General features: G+C 50.8%; 2 protein-coding genes across 4 annotated transcripts in view; one reads left to right on the top strand and one right to left on the bottom strand.

Moving 5' to 3' along the window:
• The window catches only part of ACTN3 (actinin alpha 3), a 42439-nt gene extending 40366 nt beyond the window's left edge, over positions 1-2073 (top strand). For 2 of the 3 annotated variants that reach the window (XR_014519831.1, XM_083478540.1), the window contains exons 20-21: positions 181-339; positions 1305-2073. Coding sequence is in view for 2 of the 3 variants with exons in the window: in XM_083478540.1 (XP_083334666.1) it covers positions 181-339; positions 1305-1463 (318 nt within the window). In the remaining variant the exon portion in view is untranslated. Of the gene's footprint in view, positions 1-180; positions 372-1199 lie in introns of all 3 variants that reach the window. The other variant, XM_083478541.1, reaches the window with a different exon arrangement.
• Positions 2074-3888: 1815 nt separating this feature from the next.
• Positions 3889-12379, bottom strand: RCE1 (Ras converting CAAX endopeptidase 1). The gene is made up of 8 exons (XM_083478853.1): positions 12180-12379; positions 11284-11386; positions 9521-9604; positions 8571-8649; positions 7643-7810; positions 6224-6295; positions 5393-5455; positions 3889-4476 (listed from the first exon to the last, which is right to left on the bottom strand). The coding sequence occupies exons 1-8, from the start codon at positions 12314-12316 to the stop codon at positions 4229-4231; spliced, it is 954 nt and encodes a 317-aa protein (XP_083334979.1). The 5' UTR covers positions 12317-12379; the 3' UTR covers positions 3889-4228.
• Between the last annotated feature and the right edge of the window lie 120 nt (positions 12380-12499).

The raw sequence follows: 12499 nt of genomic DNA, 5'->3' as shown, positions 1-12499 counted from the left end.
CCTAGACAGCAAAACCTGAGTGGAAATGGGTATGGTCTGCCCTGAGGCAGTTTTCAGCCCCATTCCATGATCCAAGGGTGGCTCTGGGTGGGAAAACTGGTCAGGGGTGCTGAATGTCCCTTGGCAGGGAGCTTCGCTCCCTGTTTGACCAACATCCCTATTGCTCTTCCCTCCTGACAGGGCGAGGTGGAGTTTGCACGCATCATGACCCTGGTGGATCCAAACAACACAGGCGTGGTGACCTTCCAGGCCTTCATTGACTTCATGACTCGTGAGACGGCTGAGACAGACACTGCAGAGCAAGTCGTGGCTTCCTTCAAGATCCTGGCTTCAGACAAGGTAAGCGTTGCACCAAAAGAACAGGAGAAGTGGTGGAGCTATCTCTTGTCCACAGAAGCAAAATTAGTGTCTCTTGCTTATTCATAGGACCCAGCAACATTATGCTGAGGTTGAGTGATATTCTGCAGTTAAAATTAAGATCTAGACATTGAAGCAGAATTCAAAGCCTTCCAATAATCTGTTTCCTCTCTTCTTTATGTCTCCTCTCCTGCCACCGGGCATGTTTCAAGCCTTTCCTGGCAGGTCTAGAAAGTGTTTTTGCAGGGGGAAGTGGGGGGTGGCTTCTTTCCATTCAGGTAGCAGAGAAGTAAAGGCTATCCTACCCATTTTAGGCTCAGGCCTTGTTTGCCCCTGGCATGCAGCCCTTGACAAACTGCCCCTAAGTGTGGGGAACCTTTGGTGCTCCAGGTGTTGCTGGGACCACAACCCACCAACAGCCAGGAATGATGGGAGGTGTAGTTTGACAACAGGTGGAGAACTCAAGGTTCCATCACAGCTGCCCTAACAGAAAAAGGGTTCCTGGACTCTGTTAGTGGAATATTGCAACCTAGAACAGGCCTGCACGGTGTGCAATGCGTCAACCACATTCCATTCTGAGCCATCTTCTGTGTTTGGTAGCACCAGAGGCAAAAGTGGACAGAGCAACCAAAGTAAAAATTTTTTTACCATGCTACAGAAGGCTAGTTTCTATTAGCTCATCTCTACCCTCCATCCAGCCTCAGAAGAGACATTATCTGAGTTTGAGGGCATGTTCCTGGCAGGCAAAAATGCTGGTGGAGGGTGCATATTATGCCACCACAGCATGCAGTCAAGGGAAATAAAATATGGGTAAGGATGTGTAATCTGGGGGGGACAGATAGGGAACCTCGGAGGGCCACATCTGGCCCCCAAGCCTGAGGTGCCTCGCCCTTGGTCTTCTGAGTAACATGCTGTTCCTCCTTGTTTGATCCTCCTCCCTGCTGCAGAACTACATCACGATAGAAGAGCTACGTCGGGAGCTGCCACCAGAGCAGGCCGAATACTGCATCAGCAGGATGACGAAGTACACAGGAGCTGACGCTGTGTCCGGCGCTTTGGACTATGTCTCCTTCTCCAGTGCCCTGTACGGAGAGAGCGACCTGTGATCTCCCTGCTCCCCGTCCCACCCTGCCCACCTACCCCCATCTCACCAGAAACAAAAAAAAGCACGTGGGAGCAGAGCGACTCCCCACACACTCGCTTGTGGGGAACTGGTGCCATCGAGAGCTTTGTGCCCACCATGGAAGAGGGGAGGGCACTACCGCTACTAACCCCACCACCACCACAACCATCTTCCCCCGCTGCTGGGCAAGAGGCTGAGATTCCCCCCACTTCCACCCACATGCTGCAGCTGGTGGATCCAGGGTGGTTTTGGTGAGGAAACAAGTCTCTCAAGGTTCCCCCTCCCCCTTTGTAGAAGCTGTCATGTCTGTTCTTTGCTGCTGAGCTAGTTGCACACATTCCCCCTGTCCCACACATTCCCTTCCCTCTTCCCCAGAACCCCCCTCTTTCCCTTGGCCCACCCCCACAGGAGAGGCAAGTGTTGTTGCTGACCTCGAGGGAGGGTCCACCGTTTGACCAGACGGGCCACCGCCAAGTGCATCTCCTGGGTTTTATGCTGGGACTGGGAAGGAGGCGGGTACCAGAGGAGGCAGGGGAGGGCTGGCTTGGAAGGAATGCTGTACCAATAAACTGCGCCCACTGGAGGCCCACCCAGCGTGGAAGTCCTTCTTTCCCCCCACCCTGTTGCACTTGGACAAGTATATGGAATGGCATGTACAGGAGAGGGGAAGGCTAGACCTTTGTGTAGGAATAGATGGGGAGCCAAGGATGGGGAACCTGTAGCCCTGCAGATATTGTTGGGCGGCAACTTCCATCAGCCCCAGCCACATAGCCAGCGATGATGGAAGCTGTTAAACAAAAACAAATTCAAATAAGCATCTGGAGGACAATTGGTCTATTGTCTCAAGAGATAACTGAGTGGGCCTCCATGGATGAAGTCAAATGGCTGCGTTAGCAGCACCAAAGTGACCTCCCTGGAGAGCAAGCTTGGACAGTGCGTATGGAGGTCCTGGCTGCCCATACAAGCCCCCCCCCCCCGGCCCTGCTGATGTGGTCCAAAGGAAGGCAGAGCAATACATCTGGCTCCAACTTGGCTGCGGGAGTTGCAGGAAGGAGGCATACAAGATGCCATCCAACTGTCTTTGGGACTCCACCCTGGATTTGTGTGGGGTTTACTCTTTAGCCTTTTCTTCTCCCCAAGTTATCCCACAAGACAGTGGAGGTTTAGGATCAGTTTATCTTCTCCTAGATGGGCTACCTTCCCAAATTGATGAGCCCAATCTGCCCCTCACTTCCCTCTACAGCACATGCAGAAACCACCTTCTTGACTGTTGGACCCACCATTGGTCTCATCTGCTCAATCCACCAGAGCCTGTCTTTGCATGCAGGGGAAGTCCCTAACTCATTGAGGGTTTGAGACTCATCGGCTATCTTCACCAGGTATAGCTGGCCAGCCAAAGCAGTTTCCCAGGGGGAGGCCGCTGCTGCATGCTGACAGCTTCTAGGAGCCACAGAGTATGAAGTTCAGGGTGTCCCATTGCTGCTTTATATACAGTTCATTCTCTAGCTATCCCCCACCCCCAACACACCGTGGATCATGTTCAGCCACATCCAGAGACATAAAAAGTATACATACAGTTCTGTAAAATCGACCCTGGTTCTTATAAGAGCTTGGGGAGGGGTGGGTGGGAGATCAGCACCTTTGGAATGTTTTTTTTATCCTCTGGTGCAAATGGCAGCTTTGGGCTTGTAGTCCCACAAACACCTGGAGGCCACAGGCTCCCCCCACACCAGCCTTAGCAGCAACATGAAGCTTCCTCACTCTGAACTTGGGCCAGATGAGACTGGAATAGCGTACAATAGGACACTGTCACGTGCAAGACCACTGGTGGAGGCATGTGAGGTCACTGCCATGATCATATTGCATATCCAAAGGTCCCTGGGAGAAACATTTTCTTGTACTGTGCTCCTTCCAAGTTGTGTGGCGGAGCAGGGCTCCATCAGTCCAGCAGAGACTGTGATGCTAAAAACTTGCGTCTCATCTGCTCCAGCTACCTTCTGGGCAGGCTGGGGCAAAAACCCCTACTTTCCGGAAGCAAAACACTCCTCCCTTTGTTTTCAGCAGAGAACTGCATCTGGGATAGAGCTTGATGGGAGAACAGCTGTTGTCAAACTCCCAGTCCCAGTCAATGTGGCCAAGGCTTAGGGATGACAGGAGCTGGAATCTCCCAACACCTGGAAGGTCGGCCTCCCCATCCCCATGACCTCAATGAAGTTGTTGCCTGGTCACAAGTACTTGTGGCCCACCCTCTGCCGGAACCAACAGAGACTCAGCAAGCTTTGCCCCTTCGCTAAGCACCCACTGCTCCCAGCCCTGAATAAAACGCAAGCGCCAAGTCTATAACCAAGCAGCACAGTGGAAGGACAGGCCACCTTCAAACCTCAGCCACAATTAAAACACCAACAGGGCCTCGTTAAAGACCTTTAATAATAAAAAATAGAGCTCTTTGGGGCCTGGAGGAAAAGAAGGCCCCCCCAGGGGTCTATAAAAAGGGCTGGCTGGCTCAGGCGGAGATGTGTGCAAGAACGCAGGCACAGCTACGTTTCCACCGCAAACAGGTTTCAGGGAATGGCTTTTCCCAGTCTCCCCATGACAACTGCAGAAGAGGACGAGGAGGGTAGGGGTGGGGGCCATGAGGAGAAAGCCACCTCGAAACCAGTGCAAGTGTACAGCGTCAGCGCTGTGTGCCACTGTAGACGCAAGGGTGCATGGGGTGTGGGGAGATTGGGAGAAGGTCCCAGGCAGGTGTCAAGAGCAGAGGGAGAAGCTGCCGAGGCTGCTGGTGTGCGAAGTCAGTCTGGAGAGGGAGCAGATGGGCAGGTGGCCAAAGAAAGCGGGATCCGTCATGGGGTGCAGGAGGAGGAGGAAGAGGATCACTCCCAGCAGGTAGAAGAAGACAACCAGGCAGCGCTGCGGGTGGTCCAGGGCTGCGCCGACAGCAGGGAACCCGACGTAGTTGCAGAAGGAGTGGCAGAGAACAGGCCCAATGAGGTGCCCTGTGGGGAGAGGGAGGAGGAGGGGATGAGCAGAATGCCTCCAGCAGATGCCATTTAAAATCCTAAGTCCCTAGTCCTTATGGGCTGAAGAGACAACTCATGTGGAGTTGCAATAGAAATGGCTTAGGCTAAGAGTTCTCTCTGAAGACATCCTAATTCCTTTCACCACACACATGGACTGAATATTCAATTAACCTATATGGTACCTTAATGCTATTGCCCTAAGAAATCTGAATTGCTCGTAATATCTGCTTAAATCTGCCTATCAGGGGAAATACAGTGTTCTAAAGTAAAAAGAAGCAGCAGCACACACTGATTTTAGGCTATTTATTAATCCTGCCCTCTGCTTCCACACCACCTCTCCTTAGGACAACCTGGTAAAGGCAGGTTAGGGTGAAAGACAGCAGTCACTGAAAGATTCGTGGCCAAGGGGAGTGCCTCTCTGACATTCATTCCTGCACCACACCAGGGGTGCCCTAAGGGAAGGGCCTGCATCACAACAGGCATCATTTCACATTCTCTCGTGCCTCCACCTCTTTGGGCTTTCCTCCTCTGGCTGACACTCAGCATTGTGCAGCCCCTGTAAACTGCACTGAAAAATTTCAGTCCCCATTGGGCTGTTTTTTAAGCCTTCTCTCTTTCAGTACTGCTGCACCCACCGGAACGCACCCAGTGCATGCCGATACCTCCCACCCCTTGATTCTCCGTGGCCCAGTTTTGGTGCCGTTAACCATTTGGTTTTGGTATCCGAGATACTCAAACTCTCTCACATGCATAATGTGATTGCCAGCTGTTACCTTGGGGAGCAACTGAGCAGGAGAGGGACAGGGGGATCACCATTAACATAGGCAGCACCTTCTCATTCCTAAACCCCACCCCAACTGGTGCAATTCCCTTATTCACTTTCCCCACCTACCTGTCCGGATGAAGATGAAGGCTGTGTATGTTCCGAAAACAGCTGTGTATGAAAACTGGAACACTGCAAAGGAAGCAGTCCGTCAGAAGCTGGCGGAGGGTTGAGAAGAGGGTGGTAGGGGGCTGGGGAGAGCATCCTTTTTTTCAGGCAGCATCTTCTGGATGAGCAAGTTGCCCACACAGTGATACACCACATAATGAAACCACTTTGCTTGGCCAACGCCATCTACACCTTTCAGTCTGAGCTAAACGCCAATCTATACATTTGTGCAGAACGAACAATCAAATTCCTTAGCCCGGGACAGACCCTTTTGTCCATCTAGCCCTGTAGAGTCGTACCTTGGTTTTCAAACAGCTTAGTTGTTGAACGTTTTGTCTCCTGAATGCCACAAACCCAGAAGTGAGTGTTCCAGTTTGCGAACTATTTTGGAAGCTGAACGTCTGATGGTCCGTGGCTTCTGATTGGATGCAGGAGCTTCGAATCACTTTGGTTTTCAAACGTTTTGGAAGTTGAATGGACTTCTGGAATGGATTCCATTCGACTTCCAAGGTACGACTGTACTCTGAGAGGCAGCAGCTCCCCTGGCCCTCCAACAGAGACGGGACCACCTGATTCCTCCAAAGGAACGTGCCAGGAATCGGAGCTGCGGATTGAACCTCCGGGTGCAAAGTGTGCGCTCTGCCACTCAGCTGACATCTCCTCCCGAAATGGTAATACTGTCGTGTGTGTGTGTGTGTGTGTGTGTGTATCTCAAAAGGACCCTGTGGCCAATGTCCTGCCACCCTCTTGGCTTCTGATGGTGAGGAAAATAAGGGACCGCCCAAGCCATACCTGCTGAGAGGAAGATGCTGGCTGTGCTTCCTTGGCGAAACCGTAGCTGCTCAATGACATGGTGAAAGTGAGCTAGAAAACAAAGACGCATCTCAGCACATGTGGCAGAACAGCCTTCTGAATGGCCTTCTCCCCCCCCCCCCCACATCATCTCCCTGCAAAACGCCAAGGTTCTTCCTGCGACGTTAGAAGAGCCTGTTGCATCAGTCCAGCATCCTGTTCTCACAGTGGCCGACCAGATGCCTGTGCAAATCCCCAAAGCAAGATCTGAGCACAAGAGTGCTCCCCGTCCTGTGATTCCCAGTGGAGGCAGAGTACAGCCGTTGTGGCTAAGTTTTAGCCATTGATAGCTGCTTCTCCTCTGTGAATTCATCTAATCCTCTTTTAAAGCCATCCAACTTGGTGGCCACCACTGAAGAAGAAGAAGAAGAAGAAGAAGAAGAAGAAGAAGAAGAAGAAGAAGAAGAAGAAGAAGAAGAAGAGTTTGGATTTGATATCCCGCCTTTCACTCCCCTTCAGGAGTCTCAAAGCGGCTAACATTCTCCTTTCCCTTCCTCCCCCACAACACTCTGTGAGGTGAGTGGGGCTGAGAGACTTCACAGAAGTGTGACTGGCCCAAGGTCACCCAGCAGCTGCATGTGGAGGAGCGGAGACACGAACCCGGTTCCCCAGATTACGAGACTACCGCTCTTAACCACTACACCACACTGGCTCCTGTGGAAGTGAGTTCCATAGTTTAAATCTGAGCTGCATGAAATACTTTCTTTTGTCTGCCCTGAATCTCCCAACATTCAGATTCAGAGGGTGCCCACGAGTTCTGGTGTCATGAAAGTGGGATGTTTTTCTCTGTCTGCTCTCAATATGCCATACATAATTTTATAAATTCCTATCATGTTGCCTCTTACTCGCCTTTTCTCTAAACTAAAAAGGCACAAACGCTGCAACCTTTCTTCAGAGGGGAGTTGTAAACAGATAAGGACATTGGCAGGATTGTTGTAATAACCTGCAGTTTCATAAGAGTAAATAATTAAAGTAGCTGAATAAAAGAATAAGGGAAGTTAATTTAGAATATGCAGGGAATGATAAAAAAATACATTTAAGAAACCAGAGAAAGAGTAGGAAGTGCCCCAAAACTTTCTGTAGTACAAATACACACTCCAGTTTCGGCCCTGAGAAATCTGTGGCTTTGTAGGCCTCACTGGACTACAACTCCCATCAGCCCCAGCCAGCAAGTGATGATGGGAGATGGAGTCTGGTAACCTCCAAACAGCTTGAAAAGCTCACCATCCTTGGTTTCAGGCCCACAAAAATGTGTCAGCCTTGTGCTAAGAAGGAACTAGAAAGTCCAAGCAATTAGGTGATGGTTGGGACCGCCTCAAGAAACAGTCTCCTCTTGCCGGGGAGAAATATGACACTCACCGACTCCGAAGAACAGCGGGCAGGTGAAGACAGCAGGCCCCAATCCCGTGCAAGGGACGAGCATGGGCAGCATGCAGGCCCGGAAGACCAGCTCCTCCGTGAAGGGCGCAATGACCTGGTTGCGGAGCCAGCGCATGTCAGTCAGACAGAGAACCCAAAAGCTGGGGTCTGGGGGGCGAGGAGGAGGAGTAGTGTTACTTACACCCCACCCCTCCTCTTGAGAAGGCACAGCAGTAGCAAAAAAAGGGGTGTTTTGTCAATGGGTGTCCAAGAAGGAGGGCAATTATAACCACTTCGCCAGGGGCTTAAAGCACACATTCCACAGAGGCATGGAAAAGCAGGCACTGGGATGACATCCCATCAACCAGCCTTTGCCAACCTGTGAGCCTTCCAGCTGCTTTGGACTACAACTCCCATCGCTCCAGCCAGCATGAAAAGCTTGCTTCCTGAAATGAGCGCACTGCATACTGGGAGTAGAGTGTCATGAGGGAAAACAAGGAGACACTCGCTTTTTGCCCTACAGCAAGGCCCAAATGCAGCCTTCCAGGCCTTTACTGTCTATCTGATCCTCAGGCTGCAACCCTTACCAAACCTGCTTCATGTCCCCCACCCATTCAGTGTTTTTTGCCTGGCTGGAATATGTCTATGAACTCTGATAATGCTTCTAGTTTGTGAGGACGGAAGACAGAGGCAGGTGGGTGGGTAAGTTCGTGTAAAAACTAGCCTCCTGTACAAGGGTAACGCTCACATTCGTTACTCCAACCCCCTTTTTGCCTCTGGCTCTGCCCACCCTGGCATGTGGCCCCTGGAAGCTTCTCCAGAAGGGAATGTGGCCCCTGGCCTGTAAAAGTTCCCCAGCCCCACTCCTAGAGTCTCTTGCAGTTGCTCTCCAAGCCCTGCCATCACATGCCAATCTACGTAGTCTTACCAAACGCAACTTTCAAACCTTCTACCAGGTCCCAAGGACAGTCCATCGAGAGCTGGATAAGAGGACCAAGGAATAGGACCTGTGGGGCGAGGGAGAAGGAGCAAAGAACATGTTCACAAGCACATGTAAAAATCAGCTCTTGCATTTTCTGCACCTGGTGTGTGTAAATATGGAAGAGCCACATCAGTCAGCGTGGCATTGAGGGTTGTCTTTTCCCCCTCTTCCTTTTTAAAAAGCTTTTTATTGAAAAGTTTTAAACTAGTATAAATTGCCACAAATCAACATCATTATTCAAAATTTTGCATAATAAAAAGGGTATAAACTAAAAGTATAAAAGATCAGAACCATTTTCCTGGCAAAACATTTTGGTTAGTACACCTGTTCCAGAATAAACAAGAATCTATTCCATCCCAATCTCCGTAACTATTCTTCAGCCTTTCCACTTCATCTTTCTTGAAATGAAGTGCATTGAGTGGAGACTGCCCTCCATCAAAAAAGTTCTCTGTCCTATTTTTGTAGAGTTGGAAGGGACCATGAGGGTCATCCAGTCCAACCCCCTGAAGCACAGGAAACTTTTGCCCAACACGGGGCTCAAAACCACGACCCTGAGAATAAGAGTCTCATGCTCTACCGACAGAGCTATCCTTTAAACCTCTTTACTCTGGCTTTTGAAACTTGAGGTGTATATCTTTAGGACCCACCTTATTTGGGGGGTTGTAAGTTGCTTTAAACTGCTTTTAATATTGTGTCCTAATGTTGTAACCTGCGGTGGGACCTTAGGGTGAAGTGTAAGGCTGTACAAAGGTGAAATGTATATTAATTGCGCCCTACACTGGTCTCACCCAGCACTTGTATATGGTCCCCAGAAGGGAGAACGGCTTAAATATGTGGGAGTAAATGAGCCCTGCTGAATCCTAGCAGAGCGCTGGCTGATCAAGAGCTGCACTTACCATGGTTAACAGCAAAGGCAGCACGGTTGCTGGTATAATGCCCTCAAGCCGGAAGCCCATCAGGGCAAGAAGGGATGCATCTGGCTGAGCAGAAGAGGAAACGCCTTCATTAGCCCTGGGGAAGCACAAATCCCGCCCCGCCCCCCGCAATAATCTGCCATAGCTTGCAATGGTGCAATGCATATAAGTTACAAAGCACAACCGGACATCAATTCTCGCCACAAGTCTACCCAGCTGAGGACTGTCTTCCCTGACTGCCCTGGGCTACTGGCGCTCCTTTAACTGGAGATACTAAAAACTGAACCGAGGATCCTTTATACACGCTAATAAATATGGGCTCCCCACTGGAGCACTGTCCTGGTGCTTATATAACAAATAGCTCATGACAGCTTTTTGGCGCCACCTAAAAACATGATTGTTCAGGCAAACCTACCTGGGCTCTTAGAAATGCCGTTGTGAATTTTAACTCGGTTTAGTATTTTAACTTCATGTATGTTTTAACGTATTGTATTTTTTCCTTGATTCTATTATCTTTTTGTAAACTGCTTTAAGGTTTGCTTGTTTGTACAATCAATCAGTGTACAAATTTTATGAAATAAATGACGGCTTGCACAAGCGAGCCAAGCCACAACTGGAGGCATAGGAATACAGGAGGCCACTGGGTATCAAGTCAGACCACTGGCTCATCCAGATCACTGCCACCTGCAGTGACTGGCAGCAGCTCCTCAGGGTTTCAGAACGGGTCTTTCTACATGGAAATATCAGGGGATTGAACTTGTGGCTTTCTGCATGCAAAGCAGGTGATCTGCCAGAGAGCTATGGTTCTTCCCTTAAAAATAAATTAAGGTTCCAGCCCTCATGGTTCTGAATAAAGGGCTGATCTAAATAGCATGGCACCTTCCTGAATGCAAAGTTCTTACATTGTGCTAAAATCAGACACCACACACATCCAGACACTCTTACATAACTGAGAATCTGTCCCCCAGGACAATTTTCTTTTCCATTAGGACGACAGTAGATGGTTTCCATCATACAAGCGGTATAAAAAGCCTTACTGTAAACAATGTCACACCGTTCCAATACCATCCTACGTAGTCTTCACAGGCTCAAGATGCCTGAGAAGTGGTGTGATGGAGGCACGCCCATAATACTATAGAAACGATCATTCCAAAATGTACAGGGGCACGGCAGAGGCATCGGAACAGGAACGAGGGGAGAAGGCAGCAGCCAGAGTTTTGGATGGCACTGATCATGCCGATCACCAAAACAGTTTCGAAAGAATGTCACTGGCTGCCTATTTGTTTCCAGGCCCAATTCAAAAGGCTAATGAAGTCCTAAACAACTTAGGACCCAAGAAGGACCCAACAGCCTCCTCCTGTACCAACCTGAGTGCACATAAAGGGTACCAGCCCACATCCAGCTCAGTAACTGGAGTTACCAGGGATTGAACCTAAAACCTTTTGCATGCAAAGTAGATGCTCTACTTTGCATCTACTGTGCTGCAACCCACGCCCAAGTCGTTTAAGCACCAGGTACGTTTTGGTTTTTCAGAAAATACCCAGATATTTTAAAACATTTTAGTGCCTTCAGCATCTTAAACTCTCTGGCTTTTAAATGCTGACCATTTTGTATCCTTTATTGTTTTGATTTTAGGATTTTAAAAGGTGGCATATAAATGACCTTACTAATTAAAGAAGCTTGAAGTGACAGAAACCTCCTGCTTATTTTGGCCAGGCATTTTCCAGACCTGGCCATGACCTCACCTTAATGCCTGTCACCTCTTTCCAGGCCCAGATGAAGATGGGTGAGAGGCTGGAGACAATGAGGACGCTGGTGAACCTCCGTTTGATGACAGCTGGGTGGTCCCTGGAAGGAGAAAGGCCCAGCGGGAGAAGCTGCAGGAGCTGGACCTCGAGAGGCCCTGGCTGAGGCTGCCCACCCGGCAAAGATGCAAATCCCCACAAGGCAAGACTGCAGCAGGAGCACAGCTACAGTATTCACAGGGTTTATTTCCTACATAATTTTTTTACCCTGGGATAGGAACCCCCAACAGCTTCCCCCATTCAACGCGAAGCTTCCTGCCCGTTGAAGAGTTTGCAAAGAAACCCACAGACTCTTGCCTGACCCATGTCTCAATCCAGGAAGAAAGCGATTATATAAGCAAAGTTATATAGTGCAGGAGGGGGGCCCGGCTACGCCAGCAAAGGCTCCTGGATATTACTGACTCCCAGAAGTTCTTGCTACCCATTGCAGACGGGCGTTCATAGCTGAGCGCGGACTTCAAAGAAGCCCGGTCACCTTAAGCGCCCACGTCTGGAGTGCAGCGTCGGATCGGGGGGGGGCACTCATTTTACAATCTTTCCCAGTGCATTAAATGTTGCAGCTGACTCTCAGAGCAACTTCAGCCTCACCTGGAGCACTCGCCTCCCGTTTGCTCGGGCCGTGGCAACCCCCTCCCCGTCCAGCCCCCAAAGAGCGGGAAAGGTTCCCCCCTCCTCCAGGGAGCCTAGATGCTTTAAGGGAACCTGCGAGCAAAGACTTCGCGGGTGCGTGATGGGGTCGGAGCGAGCGAAAGACGCAGCGCGCCTGGTCCTGCGGGGAGACGAGCGGAGCTTTTTTTTTTCCCCACGGGGGCGCATCTCGGCTCTCCTCCACTCACCTGGGCAAGTGGCTCTTCCACACGTAGAGGCTGCCCACATAGCAGCAGGCCAGGCTGAGGCAGGAGAAGAGCGAGGCCCAGCAGAGCCCCGAGCCGGAGCCCCCCGGCCCCGCGCCCGCTGCCGTCTCCTCCGACATAGGAGATCAGAACAGCCCGGCTGCCCAGGCAAGGCAGGCTGGGCCGCGTGGAGGAGCCTCCGCCTCCAGGCCGCGGAAGAGGAAGCCAGCTGAGCGGGCGGCGCAGCCAAGGGCAGGGGAGCGGGCCCAGCCCGCCAAGCAAGTGCGACGGTAAGACCCCCAGCCGGGACAAGGCGGGGGCGC

This window comes from Podarcis liolepis (assembly GCF_965112155.1).
Source record: "Podarcis liolepis genome assembly, chromosome: 15".
Taxonomy (NCBI): Eukaryota; Metazoa; Chordata; class Lepidosauria; order Squamata; family Lacertidae; genus Podarcis; species Podarcis liolepis.
Note: the sequence above shows the minus strand (reverse complement) of the source record. Positions and strands in the feature narration are given on the sequence as shown.

Bases quoted from the DNA above. Each gene is read 5' to 3' on its own strand.
- RCE1 (XM_083478853.1), bottom strand. From the start codon at position 12,316: ATGTCGGAGGAGACGGCAGCGGGCGCGGGGCCGGGGGGCTCCGGCTCG. The intron at 9,605-11,283 runs GTGAGGTCATGG...TCTTCTGCTCAG, and splicing joins AAGAGGTGACAGGCATTAAG to CCAGATGCATCCCTTCTTGC. The intron at 5,456-6,223 runs GTATGGCTTGGG...CTTCCTTTGCAG, and splicing joins CAGCATCTTCCTCTCAGCAG to TGTTCCAGTTTTCATACACA.